Source organism: Gallinula chloropus (genome assembly GCF_964237585.1).
Source record: "Gallinula chloropus genome assembly, chromosome: 13".
Lineage (NCBI taxonomy): Eukaryota > Metazoa > Chordata > Aves > Gruiformes > Rallidae > Gallinula > Gallinula chloropus.
Genome location: NC_140098.1, coordinates 20,025,309 through 20,044,336, shown reverse-complemented (window position 1 = coordinate 20,044,336; position 19,028 = coordinate 20,025,309). Strand labels below are relative to the sequence as shown.

At 58.7% G+C, this 19,028-nt stretch overlaps 2 protein-coding genes across 2 annotated transcripts in view; one reads left to right on the top strand and one right to left on the bottom strand.

Annotated features, from left to right (window-relative positions):
• Positions 1 to 2,335: 2,335 nt before the first annotated feature.
• On the top strand, positions 2,336 to 6,641 carry SLC38A8 (solute carrier family 38 member 8; the record flags this gene model as incomplete). The annotated part of the gene is made up of 9 exons (XM_084270304.1): positions 2,336 to 2,515; positions 3,001 to 3,199; positions 3,418 to 3,571; positions 3,721 to 3,825; positions 4,118 to 4,175; positions 4,430 to 4,544; positions 4,676 to 4,823; positions 4,910 to 5,210; positions 6,411 to 6,641. 9 exons carry the CDS (start codon positions 2,336 to 2,338, stop codon positions 6,639 to 6,641), a joined length of 1,491 nt encoding a protein of 496 aa, XP_084126430.1.
• An 864-nt stretch (positions 6,642 to 7,505) lies between these two features.
• NECAB2 (N-terminal EF-hand calcium binding protein 2) overlaps positions 7,506 to 19,028 on the bottom strand; it is a gene marked incomplete at both ends in the record, with an annotated part of 74,006 nt that continues 62,483 nt past the window's right edge. The window contains 8 exons of the mRNA XM_084270256.1: positions 7,506 to 7,534; positions 7,758 to 7,849; positions 8,216 to 8,293; positions 8,570 to 8,682; positions 8,805 to 8,861; positions 9,575 to 9,654; positions 9,805 to 9,923; positions 12,309 to 12,445. Coding sequence (XP_084126382.1) covers positions 7,506 to 7,534; positions 7,758 to 7,849; positions 8,216 to 8,293; positions 8,570 to 8,682; positions 8,805 to 8,861; positions 9,575 to 9,654; positions 9,805 to 9,923; positions 12,309 to 12,445 — 705 coding nt within the window. The remainder of the gene's footprint in view (positions 7,535 to 7,757; positions 7,850 to 8,215; positions 8,294 to 8,569; positions 8,683 to 8,804; positions 8,862 to 9,574; positions 9,655 to 9,804; positions 9,924 to 12,308; positions 12,446 to 19,028) is intronic.

Sequence of the window (19,028 nt, the reverse complement as noted above, 5' to 3'; positions counted from 1 at the left end):
GAGGGTGTAGGGGGAAATATTGGGGGGGGGGGGGGGGGGAAGGGGTGGAAGAGAGAAAGCCAAAAAAACACTCCAAAACCTTGCAGGTTGGGATAAGGACACTTCACTGGGATAGCAGAGAAATATAAAATAGTAATAGGACTTTATAGCAAAATATACAAAACTGGTGATGCACTGAACTGTACAAGTCAGGTGTACAGCTCAGAGCTGTTCTGAAATTGGACTGTCCCCCAAAAACTGTGTGTCCTGGAGCCACATGCTCTTCCCCCACAAGCCCTCCTGTATGCTGAGCATGATGTAATTGGCATGGAATACCCCGTTTGGCTGGTTTGGGTCACCTGTCCCGGCTGTGTCCCTTCCCAGCTTCCTGGGCACCTCCCCACCTTGGTTGGCACAAGTTGCCCCTGCCTGCACCGTGTCTGTTTCTGTTACTGGAACAGCCTCTCTTCTAGCAAAGCTGGGAGTTCTGCCCTGAGGTTTCTGAACAAGCACCGTTTCCTGGGAGGAGCGGGGAGCTGTGGGGTGAACAGCAGCAGTGCCCAGGCAGGGAAGGAGTCTGTAGGGATGAAGAGTCCTGGCTGCTTGTGCGATCCCAGTGAGGCTGGGCACCAGAGGTGCCTGTTGCTCCTCCCTCTCCAGTGCCCAGGGGGAGGGAATTTTGTCCATCTTGCCTGTGGCATGGGCATCTCTTGTAGGACCAACTAGTGGGAGCTCCACAAGTGTGGTTGCTGTCAGTAGAGGTGTGAAATCTCAGGGCCTGGAAGGGGTTGATTGCAGGTAGTGAGGTGTAACTGCAGTCGGTGTGTTCCTGTGCTGGAAGCAAGGCCTGTCTGTTTGTGCCTTTGTACCTCTGCCTGCCTCCAAACAGAGGTAGGTAGCTGTGTGAGGTATGGATCAGCACCCCTCCTGCCCAAAAGAGGGGGGAGGGCACCTGCAGAGGTGACACAGGTGAAGCTGCTGAGCCGTGGGTGCTCTCAGGTGCTCCCTCGCAGCCCCAGGGGCTGGAGCACCCAAATAGGTTGGAGAAAAGGGGAAAAATAGGAGTGAAGGATCCCGGAGCTCCCCTAGAGAAACCGCCCGGGACTGCTGTGCCGGCTTGGGAGGTGGGCTGTGTCCCTTTGGTTTGAGGTGCTCCCCACAGAGGGAGCCTGGAAAGCTTTGGTGCCGCCGCTGGGCTGTGCTAATGAGGAAGCTCGCTCCTCTCATTGCAGTGCTAATGAGAGATGACAGCTCTGCCGCAGCCTTGCAACCAGAGTCAGGCTGTATCAAAGCGCCAGTCCGAAGTAAGAGCCTTTCCCAGTGGCTGGTATTTTACAGCCCAGTGGCCAATTTCTAAATCGTAGAGGCCAATTATTTCCAGAGCCTTTGGTGTGCAGCTAATGAAGGCCTGGAAGGGCCCTGTTGAATGGGTATAAGCCCCGTAGGTGGCAGAGATGTAATGGAGGTGGCAGGCACAATTAGCCATCCCTAATTCCTCCTAGCAGCTGATTAAAGTCTCTTTATCCGTCTTACTGAGATCAGAAGGCCACATATTTGGGAAATCAAAAATGCATTAGGGGCTGTCAGCCAGTGGCAGGGCCTGTGCCCTGAGCACCACAAAGCAGAGGGGACAGGCCCCTTGTCGCTGCGGGGTGCAGCATTCTCCATGGGCATCCTCCACAGCATCTGTCATAGAATCGTCCCCCTCTGTTATCCTGGCACACTGTTTCCCTGTGGAAAGGGATGGAGTGGCTCCTCACTAAAGGCTCTGAGTGCTGGAGCATCCTGGTGGGCTGCTGCAGAGCCTCAAGGGTGCTGGTCTCATCCTGCACCCAAGGTGCAGCAAAGGACCCACCAGCTGAAGGGTGGTTGGTGCTGCCATCTCCCCTCACCCTCTCTGCCCCCGGGATGCTCTGAAGTGCCCTGTGGTGGGAGTGTGATGGATGGGGCGAACCCAGGTGGAGGGAGGAAACCCCGCAGCCTGCCCAGCCCCTATGGTCGGTACTAGCTCTTGGAGCCGGGGGTGCCCTCACGCAGACGGACGTGCACGGAGTGCGGAGGGTGCGTGGCCCCTGGTCCTATGGCTGCCCGCGGGGGCTCAGTGCCCACCACCTCCCTCCCCTCCCCCGCGCCCTAGCCGCAGGGGTGATCAGACGTGAGCGAGCCCAGTTCCCACGGCCGGTCCCCTCCCCGTCCCCCGGTGTCCCCTCCTCCCCTCTCTCGCGGGTCGGGGCGGGAGGGTCCTGGGGGCCCCCAGCTCATCCGCGCCCGCCCCCGCGGGGCCCTGCGCGGGGTGATGGGGGCCGCGCTCCCCCTGCCCGCCCCGGCCCAGAGCGCTTGCCAGGGAGGCGCCGGGATGGAGCGGGCGGCGGGCGAGGGCCGGCCCCTGCTGCCGGCGGCGGGGCGCAGCGCCGGGCTCTCCTCCGCCGGCGCCGTCTTCATCATGCTCAAGTCTGCGCTGGGCGCGGGGCTGCTCAGCTTCCCCTGGGCCTTCAGCCGGGCCGGGGGCGCCGCGCCCGCCCTCCTGGTGGAGCTGGTAAGGGGCTGCCGGGGCGAGGGCCGGGGGGAATTGGCCCCTGGGGCTGCTGAGGCCGGGGATGGGCCGGGTGTGACTCGGGCCCCCTGGGGCTGCCGGGTCCCCAACGGACCTGGGGAAGGGGGGGAGGAAGGGTGGGGGTGACTGGCCCCGGTGTTTGGGGCGCTGGCAGGGACCCTCCGCAGCGCAGCGGAAGGGACCATCCAGGACAGGGGTGTAAGAGCCGCCACTGCCGCCTTCTTGGAGGTGGGTGCTCCGGGCATCGGAAGCCACACTTTTAGCTCAGCCTAAAATAAAATCGGTGGCTTGCCCTCTGCCAGCCCCAAGCCCCAACTCTGACCCTGAGCCGTCATGGAGGGCTGGGTCTCCATCCTTCTGCTGGCAACCTTGTCCCCTGCCACGGCCCTGCTGGGTGCCCCTGGATCCTGGGGTGATGAAGGGTGGGCATGGTGCTCCTTGCCGGGTGCTGTGTGCTGTCCCCACAGGGCTCACTGGTCTTCCTGGTGAGCGGGCTGGCTGTGCTGGGCTATGCGGCGGCCCTCAGTGCCCAGCCCACCTACCAGGGCGTCGTCCGGGCAGTGTGCGGGGCAGCAGCAGGCAAGCTCTGCGAGATCTGCTTCCTCCTCAACCTCTTCATGATCTCCGTGGCCCTCCTCAGGGTGGTGGGTGACCAGCTGGAGAAATGTGAGTTGGGGGTGGGGGGGGTGTGTCCTCCTGTGCCGCGGGCTGGTGACTCCCAGGAGCGAAGGGAAGGTGGTCCCATGGCAGCTGGGGGCAGCCCTGGGGTTTTCTTGGGACCCCCGAGGATGTAAGGCTCCCTGGCCCTGCCATGACATGGAGCTCCTGACCACCCCCCGGTCACCTTTTGGGGCACAGCTGAGCCCTGCTTAACCCCCCTGCAGTGTGTGACTCCCTGTACCCCAATGGGACGCTGAGCGGGACCCCCTTGCCACCCCCCTGGTACGCAGATCAGCGCTTCACTCTCTCCACTCTCTGCATCCTCATCATCTTCCCACTCTCCGTCCCCAGAGAGATTGGCTTCCAGAAGTACTCCAGGTACCACCTGGGCTTCCCCCATGATGGGCTGCCTCTGGGTACCCTGTCCCCCAGGCCACCTCCCGCCATGTCCCTGCGGGGTGTGAGACCCCATCCTCCCTCCCAGCTGCCAGGGGTCCATGTGCTGATCCTCTCCCCTGCCCCGGCAGCATCCTGGGCACGCTGGCTGCTTGCTACCTCACCCTAGTCATCGTCCTCAAGTACCACCTGCAGGCAGAGAGCCTGGGCTCACCCAAGCCCCCCCAGCCCTCCAGGTAAGGGGAGGAGGGTGTGAGCCCCACGTCCCTCCTTCCCTGTCCCCTATGGCATCAGCAATGGGATGAGACAGGGATGGAATGGGTACCCCTGGAGGGCATGGAGGGGGGCGTTGAGCTGGGGGCAATGCTGGCAGGGTTGGTGGGTGAGAGCCCCCAGGCCTACCTTTCACCCCAGAAATCCCCCCTTCTCCCAAAATCACTGGAAGGGAGGTTTCTGTGGCAGCATCTGAGCTTCACAGTTTATGCCACCAAGAGTCCCCCCTCTGTGCTTCCTCTCCACATGCCACAGGGCCTCCTCCTGGGCATCCATCTTCAGTGTCATCCCCACCATCTGCTTTGGCTTCCAGGTAGGTCACCCTGGTACCACCATCCCCAGCTGCCAGGTTGGTGCTGGCAGCCTCTTGGGGTGTCACAGGCCATGGGGACACCATCCCTTGCTGGGAAGGGGATCTGTGCCTTTCACTGGAGGTGGCTGCAGGGCAGGAGACCAGGCCCTGGGTACAGGGGATAGGGAACAAGGCACCCATGGGCAGGAGGGAGGGCACTGGTGGCAGGAGCTGTCGCTGTACAGGGCCCAGCACTGTCCCCCTGTGCCTTGCAGTGCCATGAGGCTTGTGTGGCCATCTACAGCAGCATGCGCAACCAGAGCTTCTCCCACTGGGTCGCCGTCTCCGTCCTCTCCATGCTCATCTGTCTGCTCATCTACTCCCTCACGGGTAACCACAGCGGCTGCAGCCCTTTGCTCCTCCTTGCCCCGGCTGTCCCTGGGGCTCCTCCATCCTCTTCTGAGGCACAGCCACCCCCTCCCTGGGGGTGCTGCTGCCCACCCTTGCCTCACCATTGACAGGGCTCTACGGCTACCTGACCTTTGGTGAGGCCGTGGCGGCCGATGTCCTGATGTCCTACCCAGGGAATGACCCGGTCGTCATTGTCGCTCGCCTGCTCTTTGGCGTCTCCATCATCACCATCTACCCCATCGTGGTGCTGCTGGGCAGGTGAGGGGGCAGCGATGAGCCAGGTGTCCCCCCCGCCATGCTGTTGCTGCTCCACATGGTCCCATCACCCCCCACACCCCTCCCAGGTCGGTGGTGCGGGATGTGTGGGAGACCCCCAAGCGCGGGGCTGCGGCGGTGTCCGAGGGGCGCGAGCGGCGGAGCCGGGTGGCGCTGACGGTCGCCTGGATGGCCACCACACTCGCCATCGCCCTGTTCGTCCCCGACATCGGCAAGGTCATCGAGGTCATCGGGGGCATCAGCGCCTTCTTCATCTTCATCTTCCCAGGCAAGAGCGGGCAGCGGGAGGGAGGAAGCAGGTCATTGCTGCAGTGCAGGGGGCTGTGGTGGCGGGTTGCCCTGTCCCGTTTCAAGGGTGCAGGGACACAGGTGGGGATGCTGTGGCGGGGCCTGCGCGAGCGGTGCCGCTGCAGCAGGGCTGAGCCTCCACCTTGGCAGCAGGGCTGTGCCTGGTGTGCTTGACCAGGACCTGCACCCTTGGGCCACGCAAGAAGTGAGTGTCTGCGGTCGGGGGTGGGGGGGTGGGGGGTGTAGGGTGGGGTTCCCATGACCCATGGCTGAAGGGTGGGGATGGAGGGATGTGCCTGGGCTTGGGGCGGGGCGTGGTGCCAGGGTGATGGGGTGTGCCTGGGTATTAGGGATGTGCCTGGGCATCAGGGATGTGGCTGGGTACCGGGGTGTGCCTGGGCATTGGGGTTGTGTCCCAGTATCAGGGGTGTGTCTGGGTACTGGGGAGCAGCCCAGGCATTGGGGTGGTTCCTGGGTGCCAGGCCCCTTGCAAGGCAGGGCAGCTGTAAAGGAGGGAGCACCACAGGGTTTGGAGGTACCTGGTGGGGGCCAGGGTGGGAGTTGGAGTGGCATGGTGCCCCAAGGTGGGCAGCTGTCTGGAGATCAGTGTCCATTGTGCCACTGGAGGCTGGGGATGGAGGTGATGTGTGGGGGTCCTGTTCTCCAAGGTGGCTGGAGGGAGCACCCCAGGACCTTGGGCTCCTGGCCAAGAGGGGGACCTGGGGGGGGGAACACAACCCACAGCTATCCGGGCATGGGGCAAGGGTGCCCTGGGGATGCCAAAGCACTGGGGAGGGCCAAGGCTGAGGCTTAGCAGGGCCACCCGGATGGGTGATGAGGACTTGGAGAGGTCCCTGGGGGACACCCACCAGGGTGTGAGCCCAGGAGTGCTGTCAGGAGGAGGGGACGACAGGAGCTGGGGCGATGGGGACAGCGAGGGGACCGCCCGGCTTGCCTGGGGCAGTTTGGGAAGGTGTGTGGCGCCCGCGACCCCGCAACGGAGCAGCAGCGGGATTTGGGGGTGAGTGCCGCATCCTGAGGGCTCAGTGTCTGAGGGACTGGGGCCGGGGGGTGGGGGGGCACTGGTCAGAGGGGTGGGGATGGAGCTACCGGACGGGTGGGGGGGTGGGAGGGGTGGTTGGAGGTGTAAAGGAGGCGCCGTGCCGGAGCAGGGGGTGGGGTAGGGGGGGGGTGGGGGTGGGTCTGTGCCCCCCTACCCGGGCATGAGCGGGGCTGGGGGAGGTTCCGGGGCTTCTAACCGGCTTTGGGGTGTCGTTGCAGCAGCACCGGGCGGAGCCGGAGGGGCTGCAGGGCCAGCACGGCACAGGAGCCGGGACCCGCTCTGGGGATGGGGTGAATGGGGTGGCACGTTACTGGGGGGTCTGTCCCACCGGACCCCGCTCGTGTCCCCGCAGGGCTGCTCTCCTCGCTTGGGGCGTCCTCTCCGTGCTGGGCGGCACCTTCGTCTGCGGGCAGAGCGCGGCCCTGGCCGTGCTGGGGCTGCTGCGCTGAGCGCCCATGGACCACCCCCCCCAGCCAAGTCCCCCCAGCCCCCCCCGGACACAGGCACCGGATCCCATCGCGGGTTTATTTGGCGCTAATAAAGACAGGACAGGGGATCGGCGAGGGTCCGCGCACCCCGAGGGACTTGGGGGGGGGAGAGGGGGGGGCTGGGGGCGGGACCGGCAGCACCCGCTGCACGCGCATGGACAGACAGACGCACAGAGGTGCGGACCACAGGAAGGTTGGAGGGGGGGGGGGGAGGAGCAGCCACCCCCACGCCATGTAAGGCGCCCGCTGCCCCTGCGCACACGTGAAGGAAACCCCTGGGGACCCCCCCCCCCGCAGCACTAAGGGGCACCCCGGAGCAGGGACACCCCCTTTACCATCCGCCTGCGACCCCCAGGAACATGGGGCTCTGTCCTTGCGGGCACACACCCCCACACACACCTCCTCCCCGGGGACAAACAGGGACACACCTCCACCTCCCCCCCGCCCCGGGAGGGCTCCAGTCTCCCACTCCCTTCTCTGCCCCTTATCAACAGCTCCATCAGCCCCTTGCCCTGTCCCCTCCCCATCGCCTGGCTGTCAGCACCCTGCCTCCCCCCCTCTGCCCACCCATGGCGCCCTCCCGCCAGCCCCTCCCTGTCAGACCCCAGGGGGGCAGCCCCCCGCCCCACTCGAGGGAGAGGTGACCCAGGTGATGGGGTAGCTGAAGGGGGGGATGGATCCTGGGGGATGCTGAGGACAGACACGGGGGTTTCCTTCACTGCTTACAGGTAACACTGACACCTCCCGCCCCCCCAGCCACGCAGGGGTGATCACAGCCACCCCGCAGCGAGGATGGGTGCTGTTGGGACCCCCCGACACCGGTGGTCACTCTCGGCTCAGGGTGCACCAGGCAGCTGTGGGGGAACGGCAGTGAGAGTCACCCCCCCACCCAGTCCCACGTTACCCCAACTGTCCCCCACATCCTGCCCAGCCCAGCCCAGCCCAGCCCATGCTGCCCACCCTCTCCTCCACCATGCCCCCTCTGAACCTCTGCTCCTCAACAATGGGAGAGGTGCTGGCGGCCCCGGGGGGGGGTCCCTGTTTCCCACCCCATGGTGTGGGCAGCCACCCTCCTACCTGGCACGGCCACACTGGAGATGGTCTCGGGCTGGCTCAGCGTGTCCACCTTGACGTGCTGGAAGCCCTTGCAGGTGGCACTCTGCAGGTGCCTGTGCCCGTCGGGAGAGCGTGGGTGACAGCATCCCCCCCCCATCCCCACCCTGGCCTGCCACAGCTCTGTCCACTCTGGCAGGGGCTGGACACCAGCATTCCTGCTCACCCTCCCCTTGGGCAGAGCACTCGGCATGGTTCAGGCCAGTGAGCCCCCCCCTGCACCCCATTCCACATGTCCAAAAGACCTGGGTGGGAGATGCACAGAGACCACCCAAGCCCCTTGTCCCCTTTACAGGGACAGCTCCAGGACAGACAGATCAACCCTTGCCCCTGACGTAAGATGGGGATAGAGCTTGGGGCTCAGCAGCTCCACCACCACCTCCCCCAACCCCCAAACGAACTTTTTGCACCCTTTCCCCTACCTCTTCCAGTCCTCCTCAGTCTCCCAGAACTCGTAGACAATGAAGGTGACTCCATCGGGCAGTTTCACAGCGGTGACGCTGGTGATACCAGGGACAGGGGTGAACCCCAAACTGTGGAGCATCCTACCCCCCTTGGCAGCCACCGGCTGACCTCAAGCCCAGCAGCCCACGGGGTGTGTGTGGGGGGGGAGAGTGGGGGGACACTCCCTCAAAACTCCCCCCCTACCCATGAAAAAAGGGGTTTGGTGGCCAAGCATCACTACACCCCCAAATCCCAGCTGTTCTGCCCAGCCCTTCAGCTGGTGGGGTGCCCCTTGCTGTGTCCCCCCCAGCCCCGATGCCGGCGGTACGCACTGGAAGCAGTCCCGCTCCCCGGCCACGCTCTTCAGGTATTGCTTCAGGGAGCTGCAGAACTCGCCCAGGTGCTTGTGTGACACCGTCATCTCGTCCCGCACCAGGAGGAGGTACTGCCGGTACCCCCCCCCAAAACACAGTGGCGTGAGAGACCCGAAAAGCCCGGTGACCCCCACCCCAGGCCCGATGCTGCGGGGACACCCCAGCACCCTGTGGGCAGTGTGGGTGCTCTCACCGTGCAGGCTGTGCTCTCGCTGTCCGACAGCCGCTGGTGCAGGTCAAACCAGAGAGTCTGGGACAAGCAGTGGGGGAGAGAGAAGGGGGGTTGAGGCTGAAGGGCTGTGCCCCCTGCTCTACTGGGGAGGGATAGCTCTGAGAGCCACGGGCACCATCGCGCCCTCCCAGCATGACCCATGCTCCCAGTATGTCCCTGATCCCCCTGTGGCATCATGGCAGCCCCAAAACCACCAGAATCTTTTCTCAGTGCCCATGCTGTCCCTGTGGTGGCCAGAGCAGGAGTACCCATTGCTCCTCGGTGCCCACTCAGTGTTTCCAGCCCTGGGCGTGCTCTCCTGCCCTCTGGCAGGCATCACTGACATTTTCCTGCCCTCTGCCTTCCTGGCACCCCTCCGCCCTCGTGGGCAGGACCTTTCCGGTCCCTTTCCGCCCTGGAAGGGCAGACCAGGAGGATTTCAGGGACATCTCTGGCCCTCAGCCATTTCCTCCTTCAGTCCCTAGATGGAGCAGGGCTGTTTCTGCAGGAGATGTTGTCTCCTCCTTAGGGTTTTTATCTTGTTTAAATACATTCAGCGTTACTCGTTCCACGTTCAACAGCCACTATCAGGCATTACACCCCCAACACCACTGGGAAGCCAGCCCAGGCATGGCACAGTACGGTACAGGGATGGCCATGCCCGCCTCTTGGTCACCCAGCCAGGACTGGGAGGTGGTGGGGCTGGGGGACACCCAAGGGACAGCTCCACAGCTAGAAACCCTGTCCCTTACCTTGTCCTCGAGCCTGCCGATCAGCTCAGCCAGCCTGTTGATCTGCCCCTCCAGCCCCTCTGCCTTGGCGTCTGGGGAACCTGCTCAGAGCCAGGAGGCAGTGATGGAGCATGAGGCACCCATGGGCACCCCTGAGAGCCCCAGGGAGATGGAGCATCGCTTCAGCCCTGCTGCTGAGACCACAGTGCCCTTCTCCATGCCATGCCAGGCTGGAAGCAGCCATCGCTTACCTGTCTGGAAGCTCTTCCCGTGCTCCCTGGGGACCATCCGGCTGGTGGGAGAGTAGCTGGGCACAGGGCTGTCATACCAGGGGTCCATCAGACCATGGCCACCCTTGCTGGGGTAGTGCCTGCAACCAGAGAGCGTACAGGCTGTCAGGGGGGGCAGAGCCAGGCATGTACAGCATGCCGTGTGCTGGCTGATGGATCCAACCCCTCAGAGAGCAGCACTGCCCACGCTGGGCCCCTGCAGCACGAGCTCCCCTCCTGTCCCATCCTTCAGCATCACGCAGGGAGCAGGTCAGGATTAGAGCAGTGGTGGTGGGCTGCTCCCAACAGCCATCCCGCTTCTCTCCTGTTGATAAAACACAGCAGCAGCCCCCTCAGCACCTCCTGCAGCCCCCGGGGACTTTTCCTCCCCTAGATGGACACCCACCACGTTGGGTGGCTGTGCCCAGCCAGGCAACTGCACTTTGGCAGGGCTGGTTTTGCAGTGGGATGGGTTTGGTGCCCATACATGTGAACTGCTGCTGCATGGGCAGCACATGAGCCCCCCACACATCCAAGAGCAGGGGCTGCCCCCCTGGCAGCCTGGCCATGGGTCCCAACAGCCACAGCTTCTCGGTGGCAACCCCAGGGCCCTCATGCATCTCAAGCCAGAGAGGATGCTCAGACCTGCTGTCCCCACAAGGCTCTGCAGCCGCCATCGTGCAGGGTGGGATGGGGTTTGATGACCCTCTCTTTCCTTCTTCCCTGACCAATGGGAAGCCTGAGGCACAGAGGGAGATGTCCAAAGGGTTTACAGCATTTCCTTCCATGCTGGCTGCCTGCTGATGGATGTCCCTCTGAGAACATGGGGGCCAATGGACACACCACTGGCCAGCACTATCCCTGCCCTCCTGTCCCTCACCAGGCACCCAGCCCCCTCTGACATGCAGGAGCTGGGCTGTCTGCCTATCTGGGGCAATATCAGCCAGATCTCCTGTGCCAAGGGAGCAATGTCTAGGCTGCTGTTGCCCCTGCCCACCCCCTGCCCCAAATCAGCTGGTGTGGACCTGAACATGTGCACAGGGACATGAGGAGCTGGTCCCAAAAAGCATCTCCAAGATTAGAAAGCGAGAGCAGCGATAAAGGTGGTGAGAACATCCCCATTGCTGTGGCTCTGTAATAATCCCACGGCCAGAGCTGAGTAATCCCCTGTCAATAGGCAGGAAATTAGGCAAGAACAGACAGGGGGTTCTTTTTAATCACAGTTTAATGAGGTGCAGCGGGCTTGGAGCGGGTCCTTGCACTCCTTTTTACAGCCCTTTGTTTTGGTGCTTTTTAGGCCACCTCTTTGTCTTCATCTGGATGCATGAGAGCATTTTTTTTTTTTGGTAGAGTTTTTAGAGGGTTTTTGGGGACTATTATTGCCAGGAGAAAACAACTACAATACTCCTCATTATCAACTGGGCCCACATGGCAGCAAATAAAAGCCAGCAAAGTCTTCCGTGGGCTCTAATTGCTCCATCTGATGTTGGGCTTGTTTCCTCCTCATTGTTTCCTAGGAGCTCTTACTTTTTCCATGTGTTTTGTACAGGGTTTGCCACAGGCCAGTGGTTTCCTTCCAAAATGATGAACAGAAAGCAATGTGGGGCAATGAAACCCAGAGCATCCCTCCTAGGAAAGCTGGTGAGGTGTCACCAGAGCTGACCAGGAGCTCATTCTGTCCCAGGCAGCAGCAGCTCCTGGGGCACCAGCCTGCCTGTGTGAGATGCAACTGTGGCTGATGTTAAAACCCAAAACGCCAAGCCCTGGCTCAGATGAAGCATTTGGGCACATCAGCCCCCACGGCATCTCAGCAGGGACCTGGGAGTTTCTCCTTCCATGGTCCACACCCGCCTCTGCCTGTCCCTGGCTTGGGGAAGCCAAAGCATTCCCCTGAGCATCCCGTGGCCTCCTGGGCTGCAGGTGTGGCAGGAGAGGGATTTGCTTCATGAGCTTCTGATGAACGGTTTCCGTGGCAACCTGTCCTGGTTACAGCTGGTGATGGGGTTACTCAGGGGAGACAAGTGACACTGTGACACCCAGGGTGTGTGTGTGGGGCTGTGCTGAGGTTTGGGTTATGCTACTGGGTACCCTTTATATTTTAGCCCTGGCAGCACTTGAGAAATCTTGAAACCATCTCCCCTGTCTTCTGCAAGCTTGGGAGGATGTGCTGGGCTGCAGGGAGGGGGATGGTCCCCTCCACATGGGGCCCGAAGCTGGTGGTACTGGTTTCCAGTGTATCAGAACCCTTTGCCTCTGCAGAGGCCTTCACCCACAGGTGCCCAGCCCAGGCAGGAGGGACAGCAGCCCCAGCATGGGAAGCTGCAGGCTGTCCCTTGCACAGCCCAAGACACAGCCACGGGCTGCCCCCACAGCACCACTCCACCTCCCCAGCACTGCATATATGGCATCCTCCACCTCTCCCTCCACAACCCCCCTCTGAAATCATCCAGGCAGCAGAGGGGAGGAGAGGAGACCCTGCTGCAGACCTGCTGGGGTTGGTTTGCTCGTCGATGGCGTCCACGGCACTCTCCACGGAGCTCAGCAGTGACTGGGTCTGGTTCGCCGTCTCCTTCAGCAGGAAGCGGGTCACAAACTGGTCCACGTTGCTGCCGCTCTCATACACCTGCCAGGGCAGAGAGGGAGCTCGGTGACACCAAGCACCCCAACTGCTGGTGGGACCCAGCACCGGCCCAACTGGTCCCAGTGGAACCAAGATCAGCCCAGCCAGGCCACACCAGCTCTGGCTGAAGCCAACCACACCGTGTCAGAGGTAAAAGAAATCGCAGGAAAGAGAAGGCTCCTCTCAGCCCAAACTCACCAGCATCACTTTCTCCCAGAGTCCCTGCAGCCCATCACGCTGGGACAGCACGTGGCCGTCCCCATGTGCCAGCAGCTCCTGGAACAGGATTCTTCCAGGGCTCACAGACATTTTGGTGCCACAAGACAGAGACAGATGCTCCCAGCATCCCACACACCACTGGCAATGAGCAAACCAGTCCCAGCACCACCAGTAATCTGAGCATGTAGCAGCACAGCACGACCATCCCAAGCTGAGAAAAGTGAATTGTCTTCTGGTAGAGCAGCTCCACAAGAACCCAGAGGGCCTTTATCTCCCATTTTAAATCATAAAAGAAGAACAAGCTGAAGAAAAACACTTTGGGGGGGAACTGGTCACAGAGCTGATTTCTCACCCCTAATTTGGTAGGGGAGCATCAGATTCTTGATGGCTTCTTGGGTGCACAGCTAGGGTAGCGCTCTCTCATACAGAACCTCACTCCCCTCCCCATCACAGCTGTGGTGCTTTTGCAGCACGTGCATGATGGGCTGAGCATGCCAGACTGCCATGCAACGAGCTGTGCTCCTGCTCTCCTGCAGCATCCTTGGGTGGCAGGGAGGGCAATGTGAGGAGAGCAGGGATCAACATGCTGCTCTGCTCCTTCCCCAGCACAGCCCATCGCAGGGCACTGTTCAAATGGGGATGGTACCAGCCATGGGGCTCTGTGGGCTGGACCAGTGCTGCATGAGGAGGAAGCACTGGGATGCACATAGGAGCACATAGAAGCCTTTTTCCAGGCAGGACCATGCTCCCCTTGGAGCAGCAGGTAATGTGTCATGAGACCTCACAGCCTCCCTGGGCAGGCTGTCGGCTACAGAGGGGTTGCTGCTGGGCTTTTTGGACTGGGACATGGGTGCCACCATGCTCCTGCCAAGTCCTGCCCAGCTTTCCCTCACCCTGTGCAGGCAGGGAGAGGGATGGACAGGCAGCCTGGGACCAAGGATGCAGCAGCTGGTGGAGCACCACACCAGGCCCCCTCCATGGGAGGCACAAGCACCACCAAGAGACAAATAAACAGCAAGAGAGCCAAGGGAGTGATGTGAAAACATTTGTTGAGCATTTGGATTGGGGAAAAAAACCTGAATGCAGTCATGAATACTCCCTAGAACTATACAACCTGCTCAGAACGTGCAATATACACTATATATATATACACACACACACACACACACATATATATGTATGTGTGTGTAGTCTTTCCAAGCATCACGTTATACATACCCACACAGACATGTCCCATCTGAACAAGCCTGTACAGAGAGTGTATTAAACTGACTCCCAAGGTACCTCACCCTTCATCTTCTTCTGCTTGGGAAAGAGCCCCATACTGGGCCAAATCTGCCCCTTCACCCAGGCAATTATGTTATTATTTAATACATCCTCCTCTGTCCACCCTCTGGCTGAGGTGGGCATATTAAATCGATAAATCTCCCTGGCAAAGGCATATAATTGCATTTGTGATTTGAAATTTGTGATTTCCCCCCTTCCCAACCCAGTCCCCAGTAGCTGCTCCCCTCCTGCCCACCCCTGCCTGCAACCAGCCGCCTGCCCATAATGAAGGCGAAAATATATTAATCAGGCACTGGAGCAGGCTCTGCTCTAATTACAGTTGGGTTTGATTAACTCTCACGCCCAGCCCTGCTCTGATTGCCAGCACTGAGGATCTGATTGCTGCCTTGGCAGGGGGTGGCTGTTCTTCCCAGGGGCTGGGGGCTATGTCCCTCCTCGTGTATCTAATAACAGACCTGCAGACCTCTGGGAGCTGCCACTGTGGAACACGGAGCTGTGCACGCTCCTTCGAGTGCCTGATTGGATTATTCTTTTAATTAAGAGCACTGGTTTTTCTGGGACATGATTTTCCCTGCTGAGCGTGGGGGCTGGATGCGAGCACAGGGCGGGCTCCCAGCTGGAGCTGGGGGCTGCACCTGGGTCCCTGTGCCCTGAGACCCTCCACTGCTGCTCCAAGCACTATCACACTGCAAAGATGCAGTAATTCCCCAATAATGTGTGGGGGGGAATCCAGTGAGATTGGCTATGCTGGGTGCTGTCCGATCCCAGACTGGCTCCTGGTGCTGGAAGAAGGCTGTGAGAGGATGTGCAGTTAGTTTGGGGTTTGTGACCTTTCTGTAGCCCATCATCTGCATTCAGCTTTAGGAGAAACAATATGAGGAGTTCCATATTCATTTAAATCAGCCTAACTCCCTGCATCGAGGGGCGATGGATGGATGGATGGATGGATGGATGGATGGATGGATGGACGGACGGACGGACGGATGGATGGATGGATGTTGGGTACAAAGCTGCACCAGCCAGAGCAGAGGAATACTGGGGTGTCTGAGAAGATCTGATGCTTTTTGGCAGATCAGTAAGTCCAATAGCTGTGAAATTGAAACAATGGTGGGGTCCCCCCCTTAACCATCTCTGTTCATTGCCAACCCAGCTGTGACATTTGCTCTCAGGAGCCTCTCTGCTCAGAGGCTTTTCAGCAGTCCCTCAAGCTGTCCTCTAGCAAATGTCTTGGCGTTGCAAAAACAAGTCATTAAGACAACCAGCTCCAAAGGAACCCTTCCCACCATCTTATTAAAACATTTGTCAGTCTGTTCTAGGGAGATTTAATGAGGTTTGGTCTTATTAACTCCACCCTGAAGAGTCAGTTCCTCCTTGCTTTGCTTGAGAAGTTAAAATATTTATGGAGATAATATAATAATTGCTGCTCAGTGAAGCTGCTTCATGCCAGGAGCTCTCAGAGGGCTGCACCTCCAAGCCTGCTCTTTTCCATCCAGCTCATCCATTAGTTCAAGACCAGAAAGACTTTGGCATCGCAGAGGCTACCCTGCTGCAGAGGGGTTTTCTGGCAAGCCTTGGCTGGGGAATGAGCACAGTGGCCACCAAAGCACCAGAGGAAGAAAAAGGCATCTTTCCCTTTGCTACACCCCCAGCTGGCTGGCCTTGAAATCTGTTGCTGCAAACGGGTAGCCGGGTGCTTCTGGCACAGATCCCCTTGGGATGTGTTACCTGTGCAAATCACAGCTGGGATTTTGATGCTGTTTCATGCTTGGACTGGGCACACCAGCATCAAGCATCAGGCACAGCAAACTGATGCCTAAAGCTGTCTCTGATGGCTGTGCTGATCTAGTATCAAACAACTGAAAAAGGTGATTTTTTTATGTTGTTGAGCATCTCAAAGCTCCTGTGCTGGCATTTTTAAAGGTCACTTAAGCTCGTTAGGATGACAGGATGTAAAATATAAATGATTGTGTGCCACCCACAGACAAAGAGACAGCCCCCCACCCCTCTGAGACACCACCACAGCTTTGCCTTGCTGTGTTAGAGACTGACCAACGAGGTTTTCCAGCATGGATTTTCAGTGAGACCGGCCAAACTGGCTGACATTTCCCATGCTCAGGGCTGTCAACAGCTCCTCCAACTTTTATTAACTCCAACCACCACCGAAGCGCGCCCACAGAGTGATGGCACCAAACCCAGGAGCTTTATCAAATGGAAACCAAAGCCAAATCTGTGTCACCCACTCTTTTCCTCCAGTTAAAAAACCCTAACCCAACAACATCCCTATTGCCATGTCCATGAAACATCCCTGTCAAACTTCATCCTGGGATGGCAGAGAGGTTAACTTCCACCCACTCACCCCTTTAAAACCCAGCCATGTGGCGTGATCTAACCTCCAAGCATTTGATTTAAACTTGTTGCTCATAATTGCCTGTTTTCTTCCAGGAGGTATTTTCTTATAATTAGAATAAGGCTCAGACCTTCCCCTCCCTCGCCTCGACTCTTAAATCCCTTTGAAAGCGGGGACCCAAAACTGATTGCCTGGCACATAATCAGTAGAAGAAACCTGAAGAGAACAGGCACTTACATAGTTGATAAATGAAAGCATTAACATATGAAAGACCCTCAGCCTCCCCAGCGCAGCTCTAAAAACCCAAATGAGACACCTGTTCAGATAAAAAACATGACGACAGCATCACATGGGCTTTAAAAGTCTTTCTACAAAATCCTTCTTTTATAAACCCTGGTGTTGGACCCTTCCCAGTTCATGTTTGCCTTGCCTGGTCCTGAAGGCTCCCACCACGGAGCCTTCCCAAGCAATGTGACAGAGGACCTCCCTCTTCTCATTATTAGAAAATCTCACTGCGACACGATCCCACCATTTCCCATTGCAGCCCATGGATGTGAAGGGCAGGGAACTGTTGGCCCATGCACATGCTACCCAGCCCATCCCTGAGGTCACCTGAGGATCAAGGCATATGACATCTGAGCACTCCGTCCGCTTGCTGAGCAGGCAAGGAACAGGCTTGGATACAAAGTGTGGCCTCCTGCTTCTAAACACCCTGGTTATAATTAGCCTTTCCCTTCACACAAGTCCCTAATTAGCTGTATTTAGTATCCACAAGACCTTAAATTAAGGCACATTTAATTTCAACTTTGTGAGGAAAGTACAGATTTTGTTTTCCAAACAGGACCTGCTCAAAAGACCCCACAGACGCAGTGGCGTGGGATGGTCAAGCTGCTGAAGGCTGTGCCAGCTGGTTATGTGCTGACTTGGTCCCTGCTTTTCCTTTCAGTGGCTCCTTCAAAGCTGCTCTCGGGCTGTTTGGCAAGACCCCAGCAATCTGGTGGCTCTGTTCCCTTCACATTACAATTTATCTAATCCCAGAAGCAATCACCTTAAAAATGGGAGGGAGGAAGAGGAAGACCATGTCCTACAGCATCTCCTAGTCACTGTCACAATGCAAGGCCAAGAAGGGTGAATTGCAGCAGGAACAATTTAACTCACAAGTGATGTATGCAGGTCACCCGTATGCCCAGACCTCTGAGGTCCCTAGTGCTGCAGGGAGCACCAGCAGCTGGTACAGAAGGTCAGTGCACTCAGTTTCCCCTTTATGATTTACATATCCACTCATCTGCATAACGATTCCTGGGGGAATGGTGCCTGTGAGTGGCTTGGGTACAGTCGCTGTCCATGAGGCATGCACATGGTGCTTGGCACCCTGACACAAGAAGGCTCTCAGGGGGTGTGTGATGTGTCACCGCTCGGTCATATTCCCACTCCTGGGCCATTAAACGGGACAAAAAAGGATTTTGGCAAGTGAGAGACTGGCAGTGGAGCTGGCAGCAAGCAAGCAAGGAGAGGAACATCGTCCTTCAGGCCTGCCTCTGCTTGTCTCCAGACCAACAGCAGTGCAGGGCCACGTGCAACTCCTCAGGCTTGCTCCATCAATCCCTCCTGCCACCCTTCACTCCTCCCTGAAGCAGGACTCCAAATCCCTCCCCTAATATGTTAGCATCCCCATTCCTGGCCCACACCAAAGCAGAGGGGCACAGCCTTTCCCCTGCGCTGTGCCAGTGAGCACCAGAGGGATCAGCTCTGTTTCATTCATGCTAGTTTAGCTCCAATTTGGGACTTTCCAAGCAATCTCCTTCCACCTGGGATAGAGCGTGCACCAAGGACAGTTACCAGCACCTCTGGGACCCAGTGGGGTCTTCTCCAGGAATGAGAGATTTGACCTCAAATCTGAGCTGCTTCATCCTCAAGGGTTTTAGTACTTCACCTTTAAAGGCTGCCTCACTGCGGAAGGTCAGCTGTGCTGATGCTTTTCGTGCTCAGTTCTGCAAAACGCCGACTTGGCACAAGCAGGGAGCGGGAGCAGCCCTGGTGTGGTGTGGGGGGAGCTGTGCCTGGCAGGAACAAGGCTTTTCTAGATCCTTTCTTTCCCAGTTAACTTTCCCTCTCCCCCCCTCACTGGCACTCGTTTCAAAGCAGCACGGACATCGCCGGGTGGGAAAATAATTACAATGACAGATTTTGTTTTGCAGCACGAAACCTTCCGCTACCGAATCTAATTACTGATGATACTTTATGAGCTCCTCCAGCACAAGATAATTGCTGCTTTCTCTTTTGTGTGAGCAAGGAATAATCAGTTGTCTTTTAAGGTGAGAAATATAAACAGCAATTAAATGCCACGGCCCACCAGCCCCTCTCGTCCGCAGGCACCTCTCCTCTGAGAGCCAACACCAGCAGCTTCACTTGCTGTCTGCACCGAGTGCTCTAACAGAGGGGAGAGGGAGGGAATAAGGAGCACTCTCAAATGAGCAACAGCTTTCTCCAGCTGGTGAAACACTTCTTTTAACACAGAGAAGCATCTCACAAGCAGAGTGTCTTCGGAACTGGCACCGGCACCAAGCAGGACTGGGCCTCTGGGAAAAGCTGCAGTGGCTCCACGACAGGCAGGAGCAGCAAAGGGCACAAACCCACTATCAGCTTCTGTGTTTTCAAAGATACACTGGCATGTGGGTATCTCCTGCACCTCCTGACATCAGCACGAGGCCCTTGGGAGCATCACATGTTAGG